Source organism: Mastigoproctus giganteus, chromosome 13 (assembly GCF_048544385.1).
Source record: "Mastigoproctus giganteus isolate SK-2022 chromosome 13, ASM4854438v1, whole genome shotgun sequence".
Taxonomy (NCBI): Eukaryota; Metazoa; Arthropoda; class Arachnida; order Uropygi; family Thelyphonidae; genus Mastigoproctus; species Mastigoproctus giganteus.
Genome location: NC_143587.1, coordinates 94,237,808 through 94,255,029, shown reverse-complemented (window position 1 = coordinate 94,255,029; position 17,222 = coordinate 94,237,808). Strand labels below are relative to the sequence as shown.

Sequence of the window (17,222 nt, the reverse complement as noted above, 5' to 3'; positions counted from 1 at the left end):
GCAGTTTGCATTACAGTAGGGTTCCTCCTAACTGTTTGTTCTATATATTTGCCACCTGGGAATGACATCTCCCAGGATGTCCTTGATGATCTCATTAAACAATTGTCACCCCCTTTTTTACTATTAGGGGATTTTAATGGACACAATACTCTGTGGGGTAGCTCTGACATCAGTAGGAGGGGTCAGATTATCGAGCATATGCTTGAAGACAATGATTTGGCACTCCAAAATGTGGATTCTAATACCTTCTTCCACATGTCCACATTCCCATACATTTACTGTGATAGGTATCTCTATATGTTCCCCGTCACTCCTTCCTCTTTGTATATGTGGATGATAACATTTACAGTAGCGATCACTTCCCCATGTTATCCACCATTTTGAATGGGAGACAATGCCACCCATCTAGGATACCACGGTGGAAGTTCAATCACACTGATTGGATTGTCTTCAGACACTTCAGACACAGTCAGCCAGGAGCCAATTACTGTCGTAGTTATCTACATCTCAGAAAGAATCGTCCAAGCAGTGGCAATTGCAATTCCAAACTTCAACATTGTTCCCACAATTTCCAAAACCATGGTGGAATGGAGATTGCACAGCAGCACGAAAGGCTCAAAACAAAGCATGGTGTATATTCCGCCGTTACCCCACCACAAATAACCTAATAGCCTTCAAATGTGCTTGAGCCAAAGCAATTTATGTTAGACATCAGAGTCAGAAGGAATCTTGGATCCACTTCACTTCTTCTGTCTCCCAGATAACATTACCAAACGTTGTCTGGGATAAAGTCCGGAAAATGAAGGCAAATACATGTCATACAGTACAATCCTAGAACATAATGGATGTGCTATTGCGAACATTCTAGAGGAGGCATTAGCTGTTGTTGTTATTTAGGAGCATTAGCAACTAAGGCCATATTGCTCCGGGAATATGCGGTGGTCATTCCCTGACCTTTCCGCATCCTCTGTATTTGGTGGTGACGGGCTCGAACCCCGGTCTAATCAAGAAGCATGTGCTACGCACTGCTGCTCCTTCCCACCTGGCTATGGAAGCGCCTTGAGGCATTAGCCAAAACATCATACTCCTCTCAGTTCCTGGCCCTGAAACAAAAAGCTGAAAGGTTGCCATTGAAGTTATCTTCAAAAAACTTTGAGGCGTACAACCAACCATTTACAGAAATTGAACTGAAAGTGGCACTATCTCAGTCCAAAGCAAGTGCCGTTGGGTCAGATGATATCCATTATGAGATGGTTAAACATCTTTCATCTCATTCTGTGGATCGGCTGCTCTTCCTTTACAACGGAATCTATCTTTAAGACCAATTTCTGGATTCCTGTCATAAGGCAATCGTTCTTGCCTTTCCTAAGCCAGGAAAGGATCCAAAAATTCAGAACAACTACTGTCCTATTGCTCTGACAAGCTGCTTGTGCAAGATCCTGGAAAGAATGGTCAATGCACGGCTCATATGGTATTTAGAAGCAAATGATCTCCTTTCCAAAGTACAATGTGGCTTCCAAAGGAACAGGTCAACACTCGACCATCTAATAAGATTGGAAACATCCATTCGAGATGCGTTCCTGAAACATGAGCACCAGGTATCAACTTTCTTTGATATGGAAAAAGAAAAAGCATATGACATGGCTTGGAGATTTGGAATTTTAAAGGATATCTATAATCTTGGCCTTAGGGGTCATCTAGCCCTCTTTATTAAAAACTTTTTATTAAACCACTCATTCCAAGTTCGTGTTGGGTCTGTTCTGTCTCGCTCTTTTTGCCAAGAAGAGTCACACAAGGGTCAGTATTGAGTGTTACGTTTTTTGCTATCAAAGTTAATTTTATTACTGAACAACTTCCTCAAACTATAAACAGTGCCCTCTTTGTCGATGACTTTACCATCTTTTCACAGTCATGTAATATGAGGGTTATCGAAAGGCAATTGCAACACGCCGTTGGCCATGTCAACTCTTGGGCAATGGCTAATGGTTTCAGATTCTCTCCTCAGAAGACCGTCTGCATACACTTTTGTTGCAAACGGATCCTTCATCCGGAACCTGAAATCAAGCACAGACAAAATATCGTTCCAGTAGTACCGCAGACAAAACTGTTGGGGGTCATATTCGATAATAAGTTGACATTTCTACCACATATCCGTCAACTGCGGACAAAGTGCACAAGGGGATTGAAGCTCCTACGAGCCACTTTGTCCAATAATTGGGGAGCAGGCCGCTGCACCTTACTGCACCTATATTGTGCACTTGTCTGTTCTAAATTAGATTATGGGTGCCAGATATATGCATCAGCAAGAAACAGCGTACTATGATGGCTTGACCCAGTCCATCAATAAGCCATCTGCATTGCTACTGGAACTTTTAGTCCAGAGTTTATACATCGAACTGCCACTGTCCCTGCAACGAAGGCAATTGTCACTAACATACTTTTGAACTGAAATCCCTGCTAGACAACCCTACTTGGACATCCATTTTCAAACCACTATGCAAAAATCTTTATAACACCCGTCAGACTGCCAACCGTCCCTTTGGTTTTTGCATCCAAGAGCTGCTCAGATAACTCCACATTATGGTAGACAGTGTTGCCAAGTCACCAAGGCAACATTTTCCACCATGGCATGCCCACTCTTCACCATGCAATTTTTCCCTTAATATCGGGGGAAAGGCAAGCCCTTCACCATCTGTCTAACTACAGCTCTATGCTGCCCATCAATCTACCTACTCTTATTTCCTGCCTGTCTTTACTGATGGCTCGAAATCAGAATCATCTGTAGGATCCACTGCTGTCTTCCCAGATAGCACGGTTTCTCAGAAAATTCCTCAGGAGTGCAGTATATACACAGCAGAATTGTACGCTATAGAGCTAGCCTTAGACCATATTAAAAGTAATAATTATCAAATGTGTATGGTTTATACTGATTCTTTAAGCACATTACAGGCCTTATCCATAAACAGATATAATTCCAATCCAGTCCTGTCTAGGGTCTGGCAGAAGTTGTTTACCCTTTGTTGAATCTACATTTGATATCTGCTTCTGCTGGATCCCAAGCTACATCGGGATCAAAGGAAATTATCTGGAAGATGCTGCAGCCAGATCAGCACAATCCCACAGCAGTCACAGCCCACTAGTCCCCTATACAGACTATGGACAAGTGATAAAAAATGCATTACACACCAAGTAACAATTATGGCACGGACAGTCCACAAACAAGTTGTATCAAATCAAGCCTGTAATCCTAGTCTGTACAGGAATCATAGAAAGAGGAAGTTGTTCTAGCTCACCTCCTTATAGGACATAGTCACCTAATGCACTCTTTTCTGCTGAAGGCTGATGACCCTCCTAACTATTACACATTCTAACTGAATGTCCACGTTTTAGACATGAATGACGAATATCTTTTACCACTTTTAACCATCTGACTGAGTTCTATACACTCAGTCTGATACTCTCTGACAATGACCATGTCAGCTGTTTTTAACTATTTAAAGCTGATAAACTTATTTACATTTTTTTAACATGTACTCTTTTGTTAACATATACTTTTATTACATTTTATATATTGTTTATACCTTGATGGTTTATACTGCTCTTATACATGTTTTTGTACAAATATTTTTCTGATATAGTGACCAATATTCCCAGGTAACTAATATTTTAACTTTTGTTTCTGTACATTTAATATGTCTGCTCATTTATTGTGGTTGGCGTTTTATAGCCTAGGTTGGTGTTGCACCAGTAAAACGAAACCGAACTAAACCCTATATATGAGGGTGGTTCAATAAAGAATCGCCCTCACCTACTTCCACATATTGCAGTCATGATATTTTGTGTGTAGCATCATATATATCTCTGTACTAAAGGTGTAAAATTTCAGCCCTATGTCCTAATTTGTTTTTTTCTTACAGAGCTGAACATGTGACAAAGTAGCATCATGGACAAAGTTGAAGCCAGAGCTGTAATCCTGTATCTGTTCTTGATGGGGAAATCTTCAAAAGAAATCCACAATGAGATGACTGCTGTATATAAGGATGAAACCCCATCCTATGGCATTGTGAAGCACTGGCACAGACCATTTAGGTGTGGTCGGACATCGGTAGAATCTGAGCCCATTCCAGGTCGTGCCCATTCAGCCATTGATGACAGCACGATCAGAAGAAAAGTGGAGTCGTTATTCATTGAAGATCACCTTCTGTGCGTGAATTGTCCCAGGAGGTGAAGATTAGTGTGGGCTCTGTTGAAACAGCCCTTCGTGACCGACTCCATTTACGGATATTGAGTGCAAGATGGATTCCCCCGATTATTGACTGGTTTCCAGAAGGCTGATTGACAACAGAAATCACCAGAGTTGTTAGCCCTGTGCCAAAAAAATGAGGAAGACTTTTTCTCTCATCTAATCACTCGGGATGAAAGTTGAATACACCATTTCGACCCTGAAAGTAAAAAGCAGTCCATGGAATGGCGATATCATGGTTCCCCGCCCGCCAAGAAGACAAGGGTCCAAGCATCAGCAGGAAAGGTCTTGCTGACAGTGTTTTGGGATGAGAAAGGCATAATAATGACTGATTACCTGCAGAAAGAAGAAAAAATTTGTCAAGAAACACTTGTCATGATGAACCCAAGATGACAAATGAAGAGAAAGATAAACACTGACAAGGAGAAAATTGTGTATATTGAGTTATGCAAAGCCATTAGAAAGAGACTCAGAGAGGACATAAGAAGATTTAACACAAGAAAAGTAGAACAAGCATTAAGGGAAAGCAAAGGACTTAAATCAGCAGCCATGAGCAGTAATACAGAAAGACAAATGATACTGAAACTGAAGAATACCCATGATGTACTTATAAATAGCAGAGAAGGCATAATTCAAATAGCAGAAGACTACTAAAGAGAATTATACAAGGAGTGAGGGAATGATGCCAGCAGTGGGGAAGATGGATAGCAAATTAGCAGCGCATTTGACATACCCGATATTCTCCCTGATGAGGTAGAACATGCTTTGAAGAAAATAAAGAATTAGAAAGCCCCGGGGGAAGATGAAGATACTGTAGAGTTGTTATAATTGGGAGGTATATATATATATATATACACTGTTTATTTGGTTTTTTGGAGCATTAGCAACTAAGGCCATATTTCTCCGGGATATCTGGTGGTCATTCCTTGACCTTTCCACATCTTCCGTATTTGGTGGTGACGGGTTCGAACCCCGGTCTAATCAAGAAGCGTGTGCTACCCACTGCTGCTCCTTCCTACCTGGCTACGGAGGCGCCTATAATTGGGAGGAAGAACTGGTAAGTTCTGATAAGAAACTGGCAAGACTCTTCACAAAATGCATTAGAAAAAGTGTGATGCATAAAGAGTGAAATAATGCAATCAAAATTTTGCTGCATAAGAAAAGAGATAAATCAGAAATTGGAAATTATAGACCAATTAGCTTGTTATCCCACATCTACAAGTTGTTCACGAGGGTCATTACTAACAGATTAGAAAGAATACTTGATGAGAATCCACCAAAAGAGCAAGCTGGCTTTAGGACAGAATTCTCAACTATGGTTCACCTTCACGTAATGTCACAGCTAATGGAGAAAGCAAATGAATATAAATCACCATTATGCCTGGCATTTGTGGATTATGAAACGGCATTTGACTCCATACAGCATAAGGCAATGTTTCGGGCACTGGAAACACAAGGCATAGATACCACATATATTATGATTTTGAAGAAAATATATGAGAATGCTATCTCCTTTATACAAAAATATATGAGAACACTACACAATATCTCTGAAGTTGTTTACAGCTGTCCTTGAGGAAGCTTTCAGAAGATTAGACTAGTTGCAGAAAGGAGTTAATGTGAGTTCGAGTTGAGTTGTTTGAGTTTTAGGAGCATTAGCAACTAAGGCCATATTGCTCCAGGGATATGCGGTGGTCATTCCCTGACCTTTCCGCATCCTCCATATTTGGTGGTCACGGGCTCGAACCCCGGTCTAATCAAGAAGCGTGTGCTACGCACTGCTCCTGCCCACCTGGCTACGAAGGTGCCTAAGTTAATGTGAATGGAGAGTACCTAAACCATATACGATTTGCAGACGACATTGTAGTCATAAGCCACGATCCCAAAGAATTAGAGGAAAATATTAGTCTGTTATGCAGTTAGTAAGGATTTTGGACTAAAGATGAATATGGCTAAAACAAAAGTAATGATGAACAAGTATGCCACAGAAAGGGATATAATGATTGCAGGAGCAGTAATTGAAAAGGTGGAGTCATATACTTGTCTAGGACAAGTCATTAGCTGTCATAATGATAAATGGCTGGAAGTCAAGAGAAGAAAAAAATCTTGGATGAATAGCATTCAGGAAATATAGTCACATGCTGAGGAGCAATATCCCAATTTGTCTGAAACGTAAAATAATAACCCAATGTATACTCCCCACCACAACTTATGGAAGTGAAACTTGAGCACTCACAAAAAGAATGGAAGAAAAGCTGAGTACGACACAGCGAAGAATGGAACGAATTATATTTGGAATCAGACTTAAATAAGAAGAGAAACACATGGATTAGGCAGCAAACTCAAGTAAAGTACATTCTTATCAAAACTAAAGAACTAAAATGGTCTTGGCAGGACACAGCTCAAAGACATGACACAGGTACTAAAAAAATAACAGAATGGTACCAAGAGGAGCTAGAAGAAAACCTGGATGACAACGACGGAGATGGACAGATGAAATTCATGAGTTTTTTGGTAGTAAATGGATGGCCATTGCACAAAACAGAAGGAACTGGAAAGTTGCTGGAGAGGCCTTCATCCTGCACTAGATTGAAAATGGCTGATGATGATGACCGGGCGAAAGGTAGAACAATTACAAAGGGTACTAGGAAAGTTTTGCAATACAGCTTTGTTTATTTAATTTTTTCAAAGTAATTTCCTCTACATTCAATACACCTCTCCATCCTCCGAAACCAATCTTTAAACCAGTTCTGGCAAGTTTCACTAGGGAGTAAAGCACACTCGTTGTCCCAAGCCCGTAGAAGGTCCTCATCACTGAAAAACCGCCTCCCTTTTAGCTTCATTTTCACATGCGGGAACAGTGCAAAGTCGCAGGGAGCAAGGTATGGACTGTAGGGAGGGTGCTCGAGAAGTTTCAGTCCTGTCGTGGTCAAATATTCGGTGCAGGCTTTGGCGCGGTGAGCTGGAGCATTATTGTGATGGAGGTACCAGGTGTCCATTCTTGATTTTGGCCGCAGGTTCTTCATAGATCCAATGACTTTAGGCAGGCATTGTTCAGTATACCACTTAGCTGTGACTGTCTTCTGCGTGTCCAAAACGACACGTTCCACAATTCCACTCGATTTGAAAAATACAGCTATCATTTTCTTCTTTACAGATCGGGATTTTCTGACAATTACGGGTGTGTCGTCATCATCATCAAAGACCCAAACTTTGTTTTGAGCCTTGGTCGGCAGATCGTAATAGTACAGCCAAGTCTCATCACCTGTCACGATGTTGTTCACATACCAAAATTGTCCCTTATCAAACTTTTTTAACATCTCCCGGCACCAAGTCACACGTCGTGTCATCTGCTCTTCAGTCAGTTGATGCGGCACCCAGAGAGAACAAAGTTTCTTCACGTGCAAATGATCTTGCAGAATCGAACGAATTGCTGGTGTATTTAGGCCCAAAGTATCCTCTATCTGTTGGTAGGTCACTCGCCTGTTTTCGTCAAGCATTTTCCTCACAGCAGTAACGTTTTCCTCAGTAACTGATGTTCGTGGCCTTCCCGGCCTCTCAGAATCCTTCAGAGTGAAATTTCCCCTTTGGAATTCTCTATACCACCTGAATATCATTGTACGATGTGGACAATCATCATCTAGTGCAAGAATCATTTCTTCTAAGCACTGGTCTATGGTTAAACCACACACGAAATTATACCGCAAAACTGTCCTTATCTCATTTCGTGACCACGATGCCATCGCAAGCACTTTACACTCTCACTACTAATGAATAACTGAGCCCATCGACTTGGCGCGGCGGCTACTATGCACGTATGAACATGTCTCAACATGCAGCAACAAGCAGCTTCCTGTGATTCATTGTTGCGTCATATTGCAAAACTTTCCTAGCACCCTTTGTAGAGGTGCCTATTATGCCAAATTTCTCACAAAATTACAGGAGAAAATTAAAACATGTAGGCGTGGCATGCTTTCCAAAGGTGTGAGAATGCTTCAAGACAATGCCCCAGTTCACACTTCTGAAATTGCAACAACACTGCCCCATCCAGCCTACTCACCCAATCTTGCACCACAGACTTCTTCTTGTTTCCTTCCCTCAAATCATTTCTTTGGGAGACCCACTTCCCTGACGACAAGACACTCATTTCAGTCATGGTTCAAAGACCAACCTCACTACTTCTACAAAAATGGTATCCGTAGCCCCATCCATCAATGGGAAAAACGTGTAAATCTGCATGGTGGGTATGTAGAGAAGGACTAAAACCACTGCTAAGAATCAACAGGCTAGCACCTCTGCAGCTAGGTCAGAGCGTTCTTTATTGAACCACCCTTGTATGTATATATATCATTATCTTTCCTCATACATTACAATTAACATAATGTTGTATGCGGGTGACATTATTTATAAAAGTCATAGTTGCCTTGTTCCACAGTCTCTCAGCTGGAATTTGCAGAGCAGTGCATCTTGAATTCAAATATTGAGAAGGCCCCTTAGGTTTTCTGAAATTCCCTAACAAATTTGAAATATTAATATCTCCATGAACAGCTGATAGTAAACATCATTACAAAGTGGTGTTCAAGCATTCTTTGTGTGTATCTATAATCAGGGCTATTTTAAAATGAAAGCAACTGTATCTAGTTATCTACTCAGAGGCAGCAAAATTTTCATAATGCAGGAAACTTTTCATTTAGTTAGAGAAAGCAGTATTCTTCCTTACCATCCAGGCACTTAAATGGCTTAACAGAATCTTGGCTATAATTGCAAATGGAAGTTTGCATGGAAAAATTATTAGCACATCCCACTGAAGAGAATTATACTGTTATTTATTTTCAACAAGTACCATTATCCAGACAAACCATCATGTAAAACCATTTAAATTCCCGTTTCCATCCAAGAACTTAAAATGCTTGACAGTTCTGTCTATAATATCAAACCAAAGTTTGCACAGATAAATGGCACTTTCTCGTTTTGCATTTCCGAAGAGAAATATACCGCTGTTTATTTTCAATGAGTACCATTTCAAAGACTATAGTCCCTCCATTAGTGGGTAACCAAGCACTTGGCCATTAGGAGCTGAAACTTATCAGAATTGAGTTCTAAATAACTTTCCAAGTTATGAGACTTTAGACTTATACAGAGTTATTTTCAACACCCTTTGGTATTTCTTGTATTATGGAAATTTATTTATCACAGTTGAGATGTGAGCTACTAGTAACATTAAGTAACATTAGTTACTTCTAGTAACATTAGGAGTTTCTAGTAATCCATCAGTGAAGGTACAGTAATGCCTGAAATGGTCCATCTGGGTAATGACACGCACTGAGAATACATAGCAGCATATTTCTCTTCACAGGAAAGAGCTCTTTATTTAAAATGCAAGAATGAGGCAACTTATAATTTTCCTTACAATATAAGATGTGATTTTCTGTTGAAACTTTGCATGTACAAAAATGACACTTTTGAAGCTTTATCACTGCATTTTGGATATATTTTTGGATTAGGGATATATCCCATTGCTGAATTGTTTCAAGATGTCACAGTGCCTGCTCACCCTGATGAGACTCGGGCATGGTCGAAACTATGGTGCTAGACCTGTCACTCTGGAGACAAACTGAAATTGATATAGTTTGACTTCTGTTTCATGCCACATTTTCTTATCTCATTTCACCTCCTCTTTCCTGTTTTCAAGCTGTTTGCTTTCTTCTGTTGTTGGTCAGATACCTTTTTGGTGTTCTTTTTTATTCCAAAATTAAAACTACAGTCTAGTAAATGCCATACACTTTAAATAAATAGCAATATAGTTTGCCATTGCGGCAGTGCTTTTTATTTAGAGTAGTGCAGTAGTCAACTCATGATGAAGTACCTCTACAATATGAGATCTCTTGATGCACTAGGTAAACCTGGTTGGCTCATTGCTACGTACAGAATGAAGCTACGCCCTACTTGTACAGTAATAATTCATAACTTCATAGTATTTCATCCTAAATTCATTTGAGTATTTTACCTGCTTCACCATCTCACATAATGGAGACTCATCACTGGATTGAATCATCACTTTTTATTTAGATTGGTGCAATATCAAGTCACCTTGTGGTGAAGTGCTTCCAGAATATGAGATAAATTACAAGTAGGAAACAGAGTTTGTTCATTGCTGCATACAGAATGAGACTATGCCCTACTCTGTACTATAATTGTCTTGTATCCCTCCTCTTTTCCCATTCCAAAACATTATGATCACTGTCCACTAGAGACTGCATAACTGAAATTTTTAATTGTGGATGAATCTTTAGTAATGACCAGTCAAAAGAATATTGATTGTTCCATAGTGACTTGGTCATGAATATTGAATATGATACATATGTTATATTATAGATTTAAATATATAGAAAATTTTTAATCATAATTTTAGGACCATATTTGTTGAAATGGCACTGCATCTACATAGTCTTCATAGCAATCAATGGAGTTACAGAATGTTTTGTGTATGCTGCCATGAGCCAATGTGACATTGATAGGTAATTGTATCATGCTATTTTATAATTAAGTGTAAAAGGAATTGTTCATTTAATTGATACAATGTCTACTGGATCTTGCAGATTAATGACTTGGTTTATAGCATTATGCATTTCTTTATGATCCCAGTGAATGAGACTTTTTTGTGTATTAAATCAGTACATTGATACTTATATTAGGATGTAAAGAAGCACTAATACATTTTTCCTTAGCCCTTCAGTGAAGGACCAGATTTCAGTAGGTAGTTTTAGTTCAGAATGCTGACAATCATATTTATAATGTAATTTATTGCCAGATGATTTTTTTTTCATATCTGTGAAAAAGGTGGCTAGGAATCACAATGAAAATTTCATATATCCAACTGAGTATTATATTGTTACAAATCCATTGTCTTCCATGGCAGTATAGTATTTTTGTCCTTGTTTCTAGAGGCCTAGGTTCAAATCTCATCAGAGACTGGAGGATTTCTTGAGGTCTGTTTATTTTGGGCTATAGTTAGCAAATCTGAAGCAGAGGGAGTAGGCTTTTCTCATGAATGATTCCAAGATTTTCATCCCACAACATGCAAATCACCCTGTGAACATGCATTTGTGAAGGCATAAATACACAATAAAGACCATGTGAAGCAGCATACCATTGTAGCTGGTACACTGATCAAAGTGGCCAGTGCACCAGTAATCATCCCAAATCCTCTACATACTGCATGTTTTGTTAATTACATAAGGACTGTAACACAGATCGTACCACATCTTAGAGTGCTGTTATACTTCTGAGCAGGATCAAAGGACTATAGTTTTATTTTCCCTGTGCTTTTTCACCATTTCTCTTTTGATTTTTCAATTTTTCACTAAGGTTTCTAGTACGGGCTATGTGATTGGGTGAATTGGGGGGAATATAAAATGAATCTGCTTGGCAAGTTGGAATCAACACAGTGCAGAGAAATGATGAAAGATCAGGGATACTTCATAGATTAAAGTTCTCCAGTATACCTCTGAAATACCTTAGCTCAGTACAGTTAGTCCTTGTATAACACGTGTTTACACTACACGAATTCGATCATACATGATTTATAAATAGGGGAACGATATCTTATATAACACGAACCAAATTCGCTTATGCACGATTCGCCTTTGTGTTTACAAGAAATGGCAGTCGAACGCAGAATCACCCCAACCGAACGCAACACGATAGTAATGAAGAGAAGATTCTGAAAATGTATTTGTTTTTTTATATCAGTGAAGGGGAAACATATTTCACCACAATAATGCAAATTTCCCCTTAATCGCAAATGCAATTAGATCGAGTTTACTACCAGTTTATAACAGATTCCACTAGCAGAAACGCAACTGGAAATTGTTTTTTAGTTCAATGGTAGTAACCCATAGAAATGTGCTTTAGTAAAATGTGAGGTGTTAATAGTGTATCTCTGCCTTTACAGTGTTGTTTATTCAGTTGCTACACGCACGCAGCTTTGTTTATGTGTATTAAGTGTGCCTCCTCGTTTTGTAATTGTGCTTTATTCCCTAAAAATGAGTAAAATACTTAAAAGGTGTGAAAAGGAAGCGTCCTGGTAAAGAGACTACAGATTCAGAGAGAGAAAAAAAAAAAAGCAATATCGATAAACAGAAGCAGACTGGGTCAAAAATTCTTACCCGGGAAAATTTGTAGTGAACTCATACTAGCGTTTATGGCCAAAATCACACCGGCGTCCGGCCCACCGGGGTTTCCCCGGTAAGGCTTATGGCCAGTCCGCCTCTGTCGATAGAGAAAACATATGAAATATGAAACACTTTGAGCAAAATAAAAGACCATGTGATATTGCATGTACTACAGACCTAAATGAGGCAACGTCGAGAATTACAAAGAATTGGAAGAGATGGAACAGCTGTCATCTGTTTGGATAGAAAATCAAACAAAAAACAAGTTTGCTTACGATATAAGCAAAAGCATTAGCAATTTTTTATTACGTAATAGTCATAATAAAATACTTGCGTATTTTATTACGATTATTTATTGTGTTTGGTAATGTTATGGTAACAAATGTGTGTTCAATCTTGGGTGGTCGGCACCTAACCCTATTTTTCCCATAGGGTCTGTTGTTTATATTGCACGATTTTGCATTGCACGAGGGTTTCTAGGAACACAACTATCATGCTATACGAGGACTGACTGTATCACTCAGCTTTGCCTTTAGCCAGCAGGTGGTTGGTTGGTGGAACAGACTTCCATCCCTTGTGGTGGAGGTTGATAGCCTAAATAAGTTTAAGGCTCAGCTGGACAGGTATTTGGAACGAACAGAGGGGTGAAGTGGAAGTGGGTTTTTTTTTTTTTTTTTGGCTGATGCTGCATAAGCTGGCTTTCTTGCATCAAATGCCTCTACTAATGCTAATGCTAATGCTTTGTTAGTCATAAAGGGCTAATATCAAATTGTTAGGCTAAGGACACTAATAATAATGCCAATAATAAGTGTTCCTGTTGTAATTGTTATGGTCTCATATGGTAAATAGTCTTGGGTTTTCAATAACAAGACCACTGAGCTTGTATGGTCTTGTGTTGAGCTTGTATTAGTGTGACTCACTTGTTTTATTAACAACATAATAACATAATTGCTTAATTCTTTACAGGTTAAGGCACAATTGTTTGCCAAAGTTCTTAAAATTTATAAGATCATTTCATCAATTATTGAACTCATTTTAACTCTCATTATGTCCCGAGAGTGAATAATTGATTTTATGTAACTATGTGATTAATCAGCCTTGGTAGTTTGTTTTGATCTAGACACATGAAAGCAGTTGGTATTTTAACCTGTTATAAATTTCTAAGAATTTTTACCCTGTGTGCAATTTGACTTGTTGCCATTTTGGCCATTTCTGTTTTAACTCTCTCAGCTTTTTGATTTCTCAGTAAAGATAAATTATATATGCTAGATGTTTCAAAGCATTGTGTGACTCTATCAGTCACACAGTCTGAATAATAGTGGTTGTGGAATAGGGCCAAACCAAGCTAGGGACTATCCTGCTTTTGGTCTTCCATGATTGTGTGATATATTATGCTACTGTTATCCATGTTTCCAAAGTAAGTAGTTTGATTGCTCATTGTTGCTTGAAGTTGATGTAAAATCTCATAGTACATGCTACAGTTGCAGTTCAGTTCTTCTTAACTGACCTCCTTATAAGTTATGGTGGTGGTGGGAAAGGATTTAATGGGACATGGAATTTGTCTTAGATATTTGTTGCCAGAAATTAAAACTTTAACATCAAGTTTCTTGGTAATTCTTTTAATACAGTCCCCTATAAAGGTCGCCGTAGCCTAGTGGTCAGGCACGTGGGTGCATAAGTACACGTGCCTTGAGTGACCAGGGTTCAAGCCCGTGCCTGCTAAATATGGTGCTGTTTTTTGTATTCTGTCTATCTTGTGAACTCCTCTGACCGTTTGGTCATCCCGGAGTATAAACAGAAAATTTAATTTTTAATATTCCTGGAAATAAGGAAATGCATCTAGAATCTGTCAAGAGGTATGGTGATGCAGGGACGCCAGTTCATTGTTTAGAAATTAGGATGGATATTGATTCCTTATAAGAATCCCCATGGTGGTCAGTTGTTATTCGACTATTGGTGGATACCCTGAGAGCCCTTAGTATAAGGTGTCTTATATAATCCCCAATTTTATCAAAACAAGATGATTGGAATTGCATGCATTTGGTTCCAAATTATCATTCCCATCATTCAGTTTAATAAATCCAGGGGTAACAAAAGACATTAGACTAAGGAAACCACTCATGGTATGTATTCCCAACAGCCGTGAACAGTAGATGTCCACTGAAAGAACAGTTCTTATACGGAATCAATATCCAACCCAAATCAAAAGTAATGAACGAAATAATAAATAATTTCAGATCCCACCTCTTATAGATTCTGTACTATTCCATACTGTTAAAAACAAAAATCTGTATTTTTGATTTTAACAGGCAATAAAAATCCTATGCTTCACTTTTATGTTTTCCTAATTTAGTATTAGTAGTGATGCAAAGCAAGTTTATACATCAACCAAAAAAAAAAAAAAAAACTTTCCATATCACCTGTCCAGCCTCTCTAGTTCTTTGAATTTGTTCAAACTACACACTTCTATGACACCAGATGAAGGTTTGTTGTAACAATCAACTGACTGAAGGCAAATTTCTGCACATGTATTCTATAGCCATCCTTCCTCAATTTGAATTTATGCCATCTCATGTGTGTAATCTGAGCAAGAGGAAGGATTCCATCAGTATTGAGTCTACTCAATCCATTCAAAGCCTTAAACACCTCAGTCAGATCTTCTCATAGGTGCTTGGGCTCCAGGTGCTACAGTTTGCAGAACTGAAGCGTTTTCCTGATAAGAGCACCCTTTTATTCTCCTCACTGATATCTGGCAGATAAGCTGCCCTTCTCTGCACCTGTTCAAATAGAGCCACATCCTTCCTAAAATGAGGCCTCCAGACCTGTATGCAGTACTCAAGATGTGGTCTAACCATTGCCTTATACAAATAGATAATAACCTCCTTATCCCTGCTAGCAAAATTCCAGTATATCATTGGAAAAAAAAATTATATACAGGAATGAGCTGCCTTAGAAGCCTGTCCGCATTGCTCAGAGCTTCATATTTGACCACACAATTATCTCCAGGTCTTTCATTTTTCGCCACCCTGATACCACACAGTTGATACATTAATCTAGGATTACTGATACCCCTGTGTTAGTACCTTGCATTTTTAATGGTTAAACTTCAGTTGCTATTTCTCAGCTCACCTGTCTAAATTTTTTATATCTTGTTGCAGTAGCATACCTTGATTACTGTCATTAACCACCCTGAAAACTTAAACACTAAGCCTGATATACCTTATCAGTATTATTAATAAATACAAAACACAATAATGGACCCAGCACTGAACTCCGAGGGATTCCACTAATAACATTAATCTACGAAGAGCAGTGTCCATTGATAACCACTCTGTCTTCTCCTGAATAGGATCGTAAACAGTTAAACCATTCATATCTACAGAACCAATGTAATTCAACCTCTTTCTTCTAGAGTTTACATAATATGAAGTCTTTGCTGCTTTTCTTTTCATTCCATTCCAGAGACTTTTTAATATGCCTTAGATTGCCTAATCTCCTTTGTGACTTGATTGCAGACTGCTTATAGCTATTGTAGGCATCTGTATCTCTTGATAATTTATAAGTATCCCATGCATTTTTCTTTTCTGCCACATCTCTCATCAGTTCATCTGATATCCATTTAATTCTAAGCCTTGAACAGTATCTGATGATTGGTATGAAAAGCCCAGTAGCATCTACACAATTACTTCTCTTGAGTGCTTCTCGTTTAAAATTTGCTGTTGAAATTCTATGCAGTAGAATCAGTGTCAGTTGATTCCACTACATATACCATTTAAAAACTGTCTGAGACCACTATAGTTACCTTTATAAAAGCAAAATACTTTCCCTTTGCCCTTGACAGTGGTTATATCTTTAAGTAAATCCCACATCAATATACTATGATCATGGCCAGACAGTGGATCTTTTATCTGCAAATTTGTACTGCATGAAGAATCACTGCTGATAATCGGATAAAAAAATATTGTTTTCCCTGGTTCCTCTCTAATATGCTGGTATAGAAAACAGTCATCTGTTTTCATTTGTATAGAAAACAGTAATCCACAAAAGACTTTGCTACTATGCAAGTGACCAACCCACTTTGTTCAGTTGATATCTAAAAAGTTAAAATTCCCCATTGTAAGATATTCTCAATTACTAGCCCAGTCTATTTGTCTGTACAGCTGTTTGTTATACTCATCACACTCATTAGGACTTATAACACACTCCTAATCTCAGTTTTGTTTTTCCAGTGTTCGTATAACACCAAACTGGCTCAACATTGCAACTCGTGTCAACTGGCTGCACTGCCAATGTTTAATGTGCTCTTAACTAAGAGCATAACTCCTCCCCTTCTCTCCTCTCCTGTCCTGTCTCTTCTTTCTGTACATGTTGTACCCCCATATTCAAATCCTGTATCCCTTATATCTGAGTGACACCATATCTGCAAAACCAAAAAATAATTTTGAAATCATATATTTGGATTCAGGGAAGGCTTTTGATACTGCACATAAAAGAATGCTGTACAAAGTTGAGCAATGTGACATTAAGGACAAGTTACTGCTATGGATAAAGGGATGGTTAAGTGGAAGAAGGCAGAGAGTGGTTATCAATGGGCATTGCTCTTTGTGGTCTAATGTTATTAGTTGGAGTTTTCCTGGGTTCAGTGTTGGGTCCATTGTTGTTTTCAATATTTGTCAATGATATTGATGAAAGTATATCAGGCTTAATGTCTAAGTTTGCAGATAGATGATACAAAGGTTGGCAGAGTGTTTCATGACAGTCATCAGGGTGAGCTACTGCAACAAGATCTAGGAAAATTGGGAAGT

General features: G+C 38.6%; 1 protein-coding gene across 3 annotated transcripts in view; it reads left to right on the top strand.

The window, feature by feature from the left end:
- LOC150076264 (man(5)GlcNAc(2)-PP-dolichol translocation protein RFT1) overlaps nucleotides 1–17,222 on the top strand; it is a 156,520-nt gene that overhangs the window by 113,123 nt on the left and 26,175 nt on the right. For all 3 annotated transcript variants that reach the window (XM_090387118.1, XM_090387119.1, XM_090387117.1), the window contains one exon: nucleotides 10,656–10,761. In XM_090387118.1, the coding sequence (XP_090243244.1) occupies nucleotides 10,656–10,761 (106 nt within the window). The remainder of the gene's footprint in view (nucleotides 1–10,655; nucleotides 10,762–17,222) is intronic.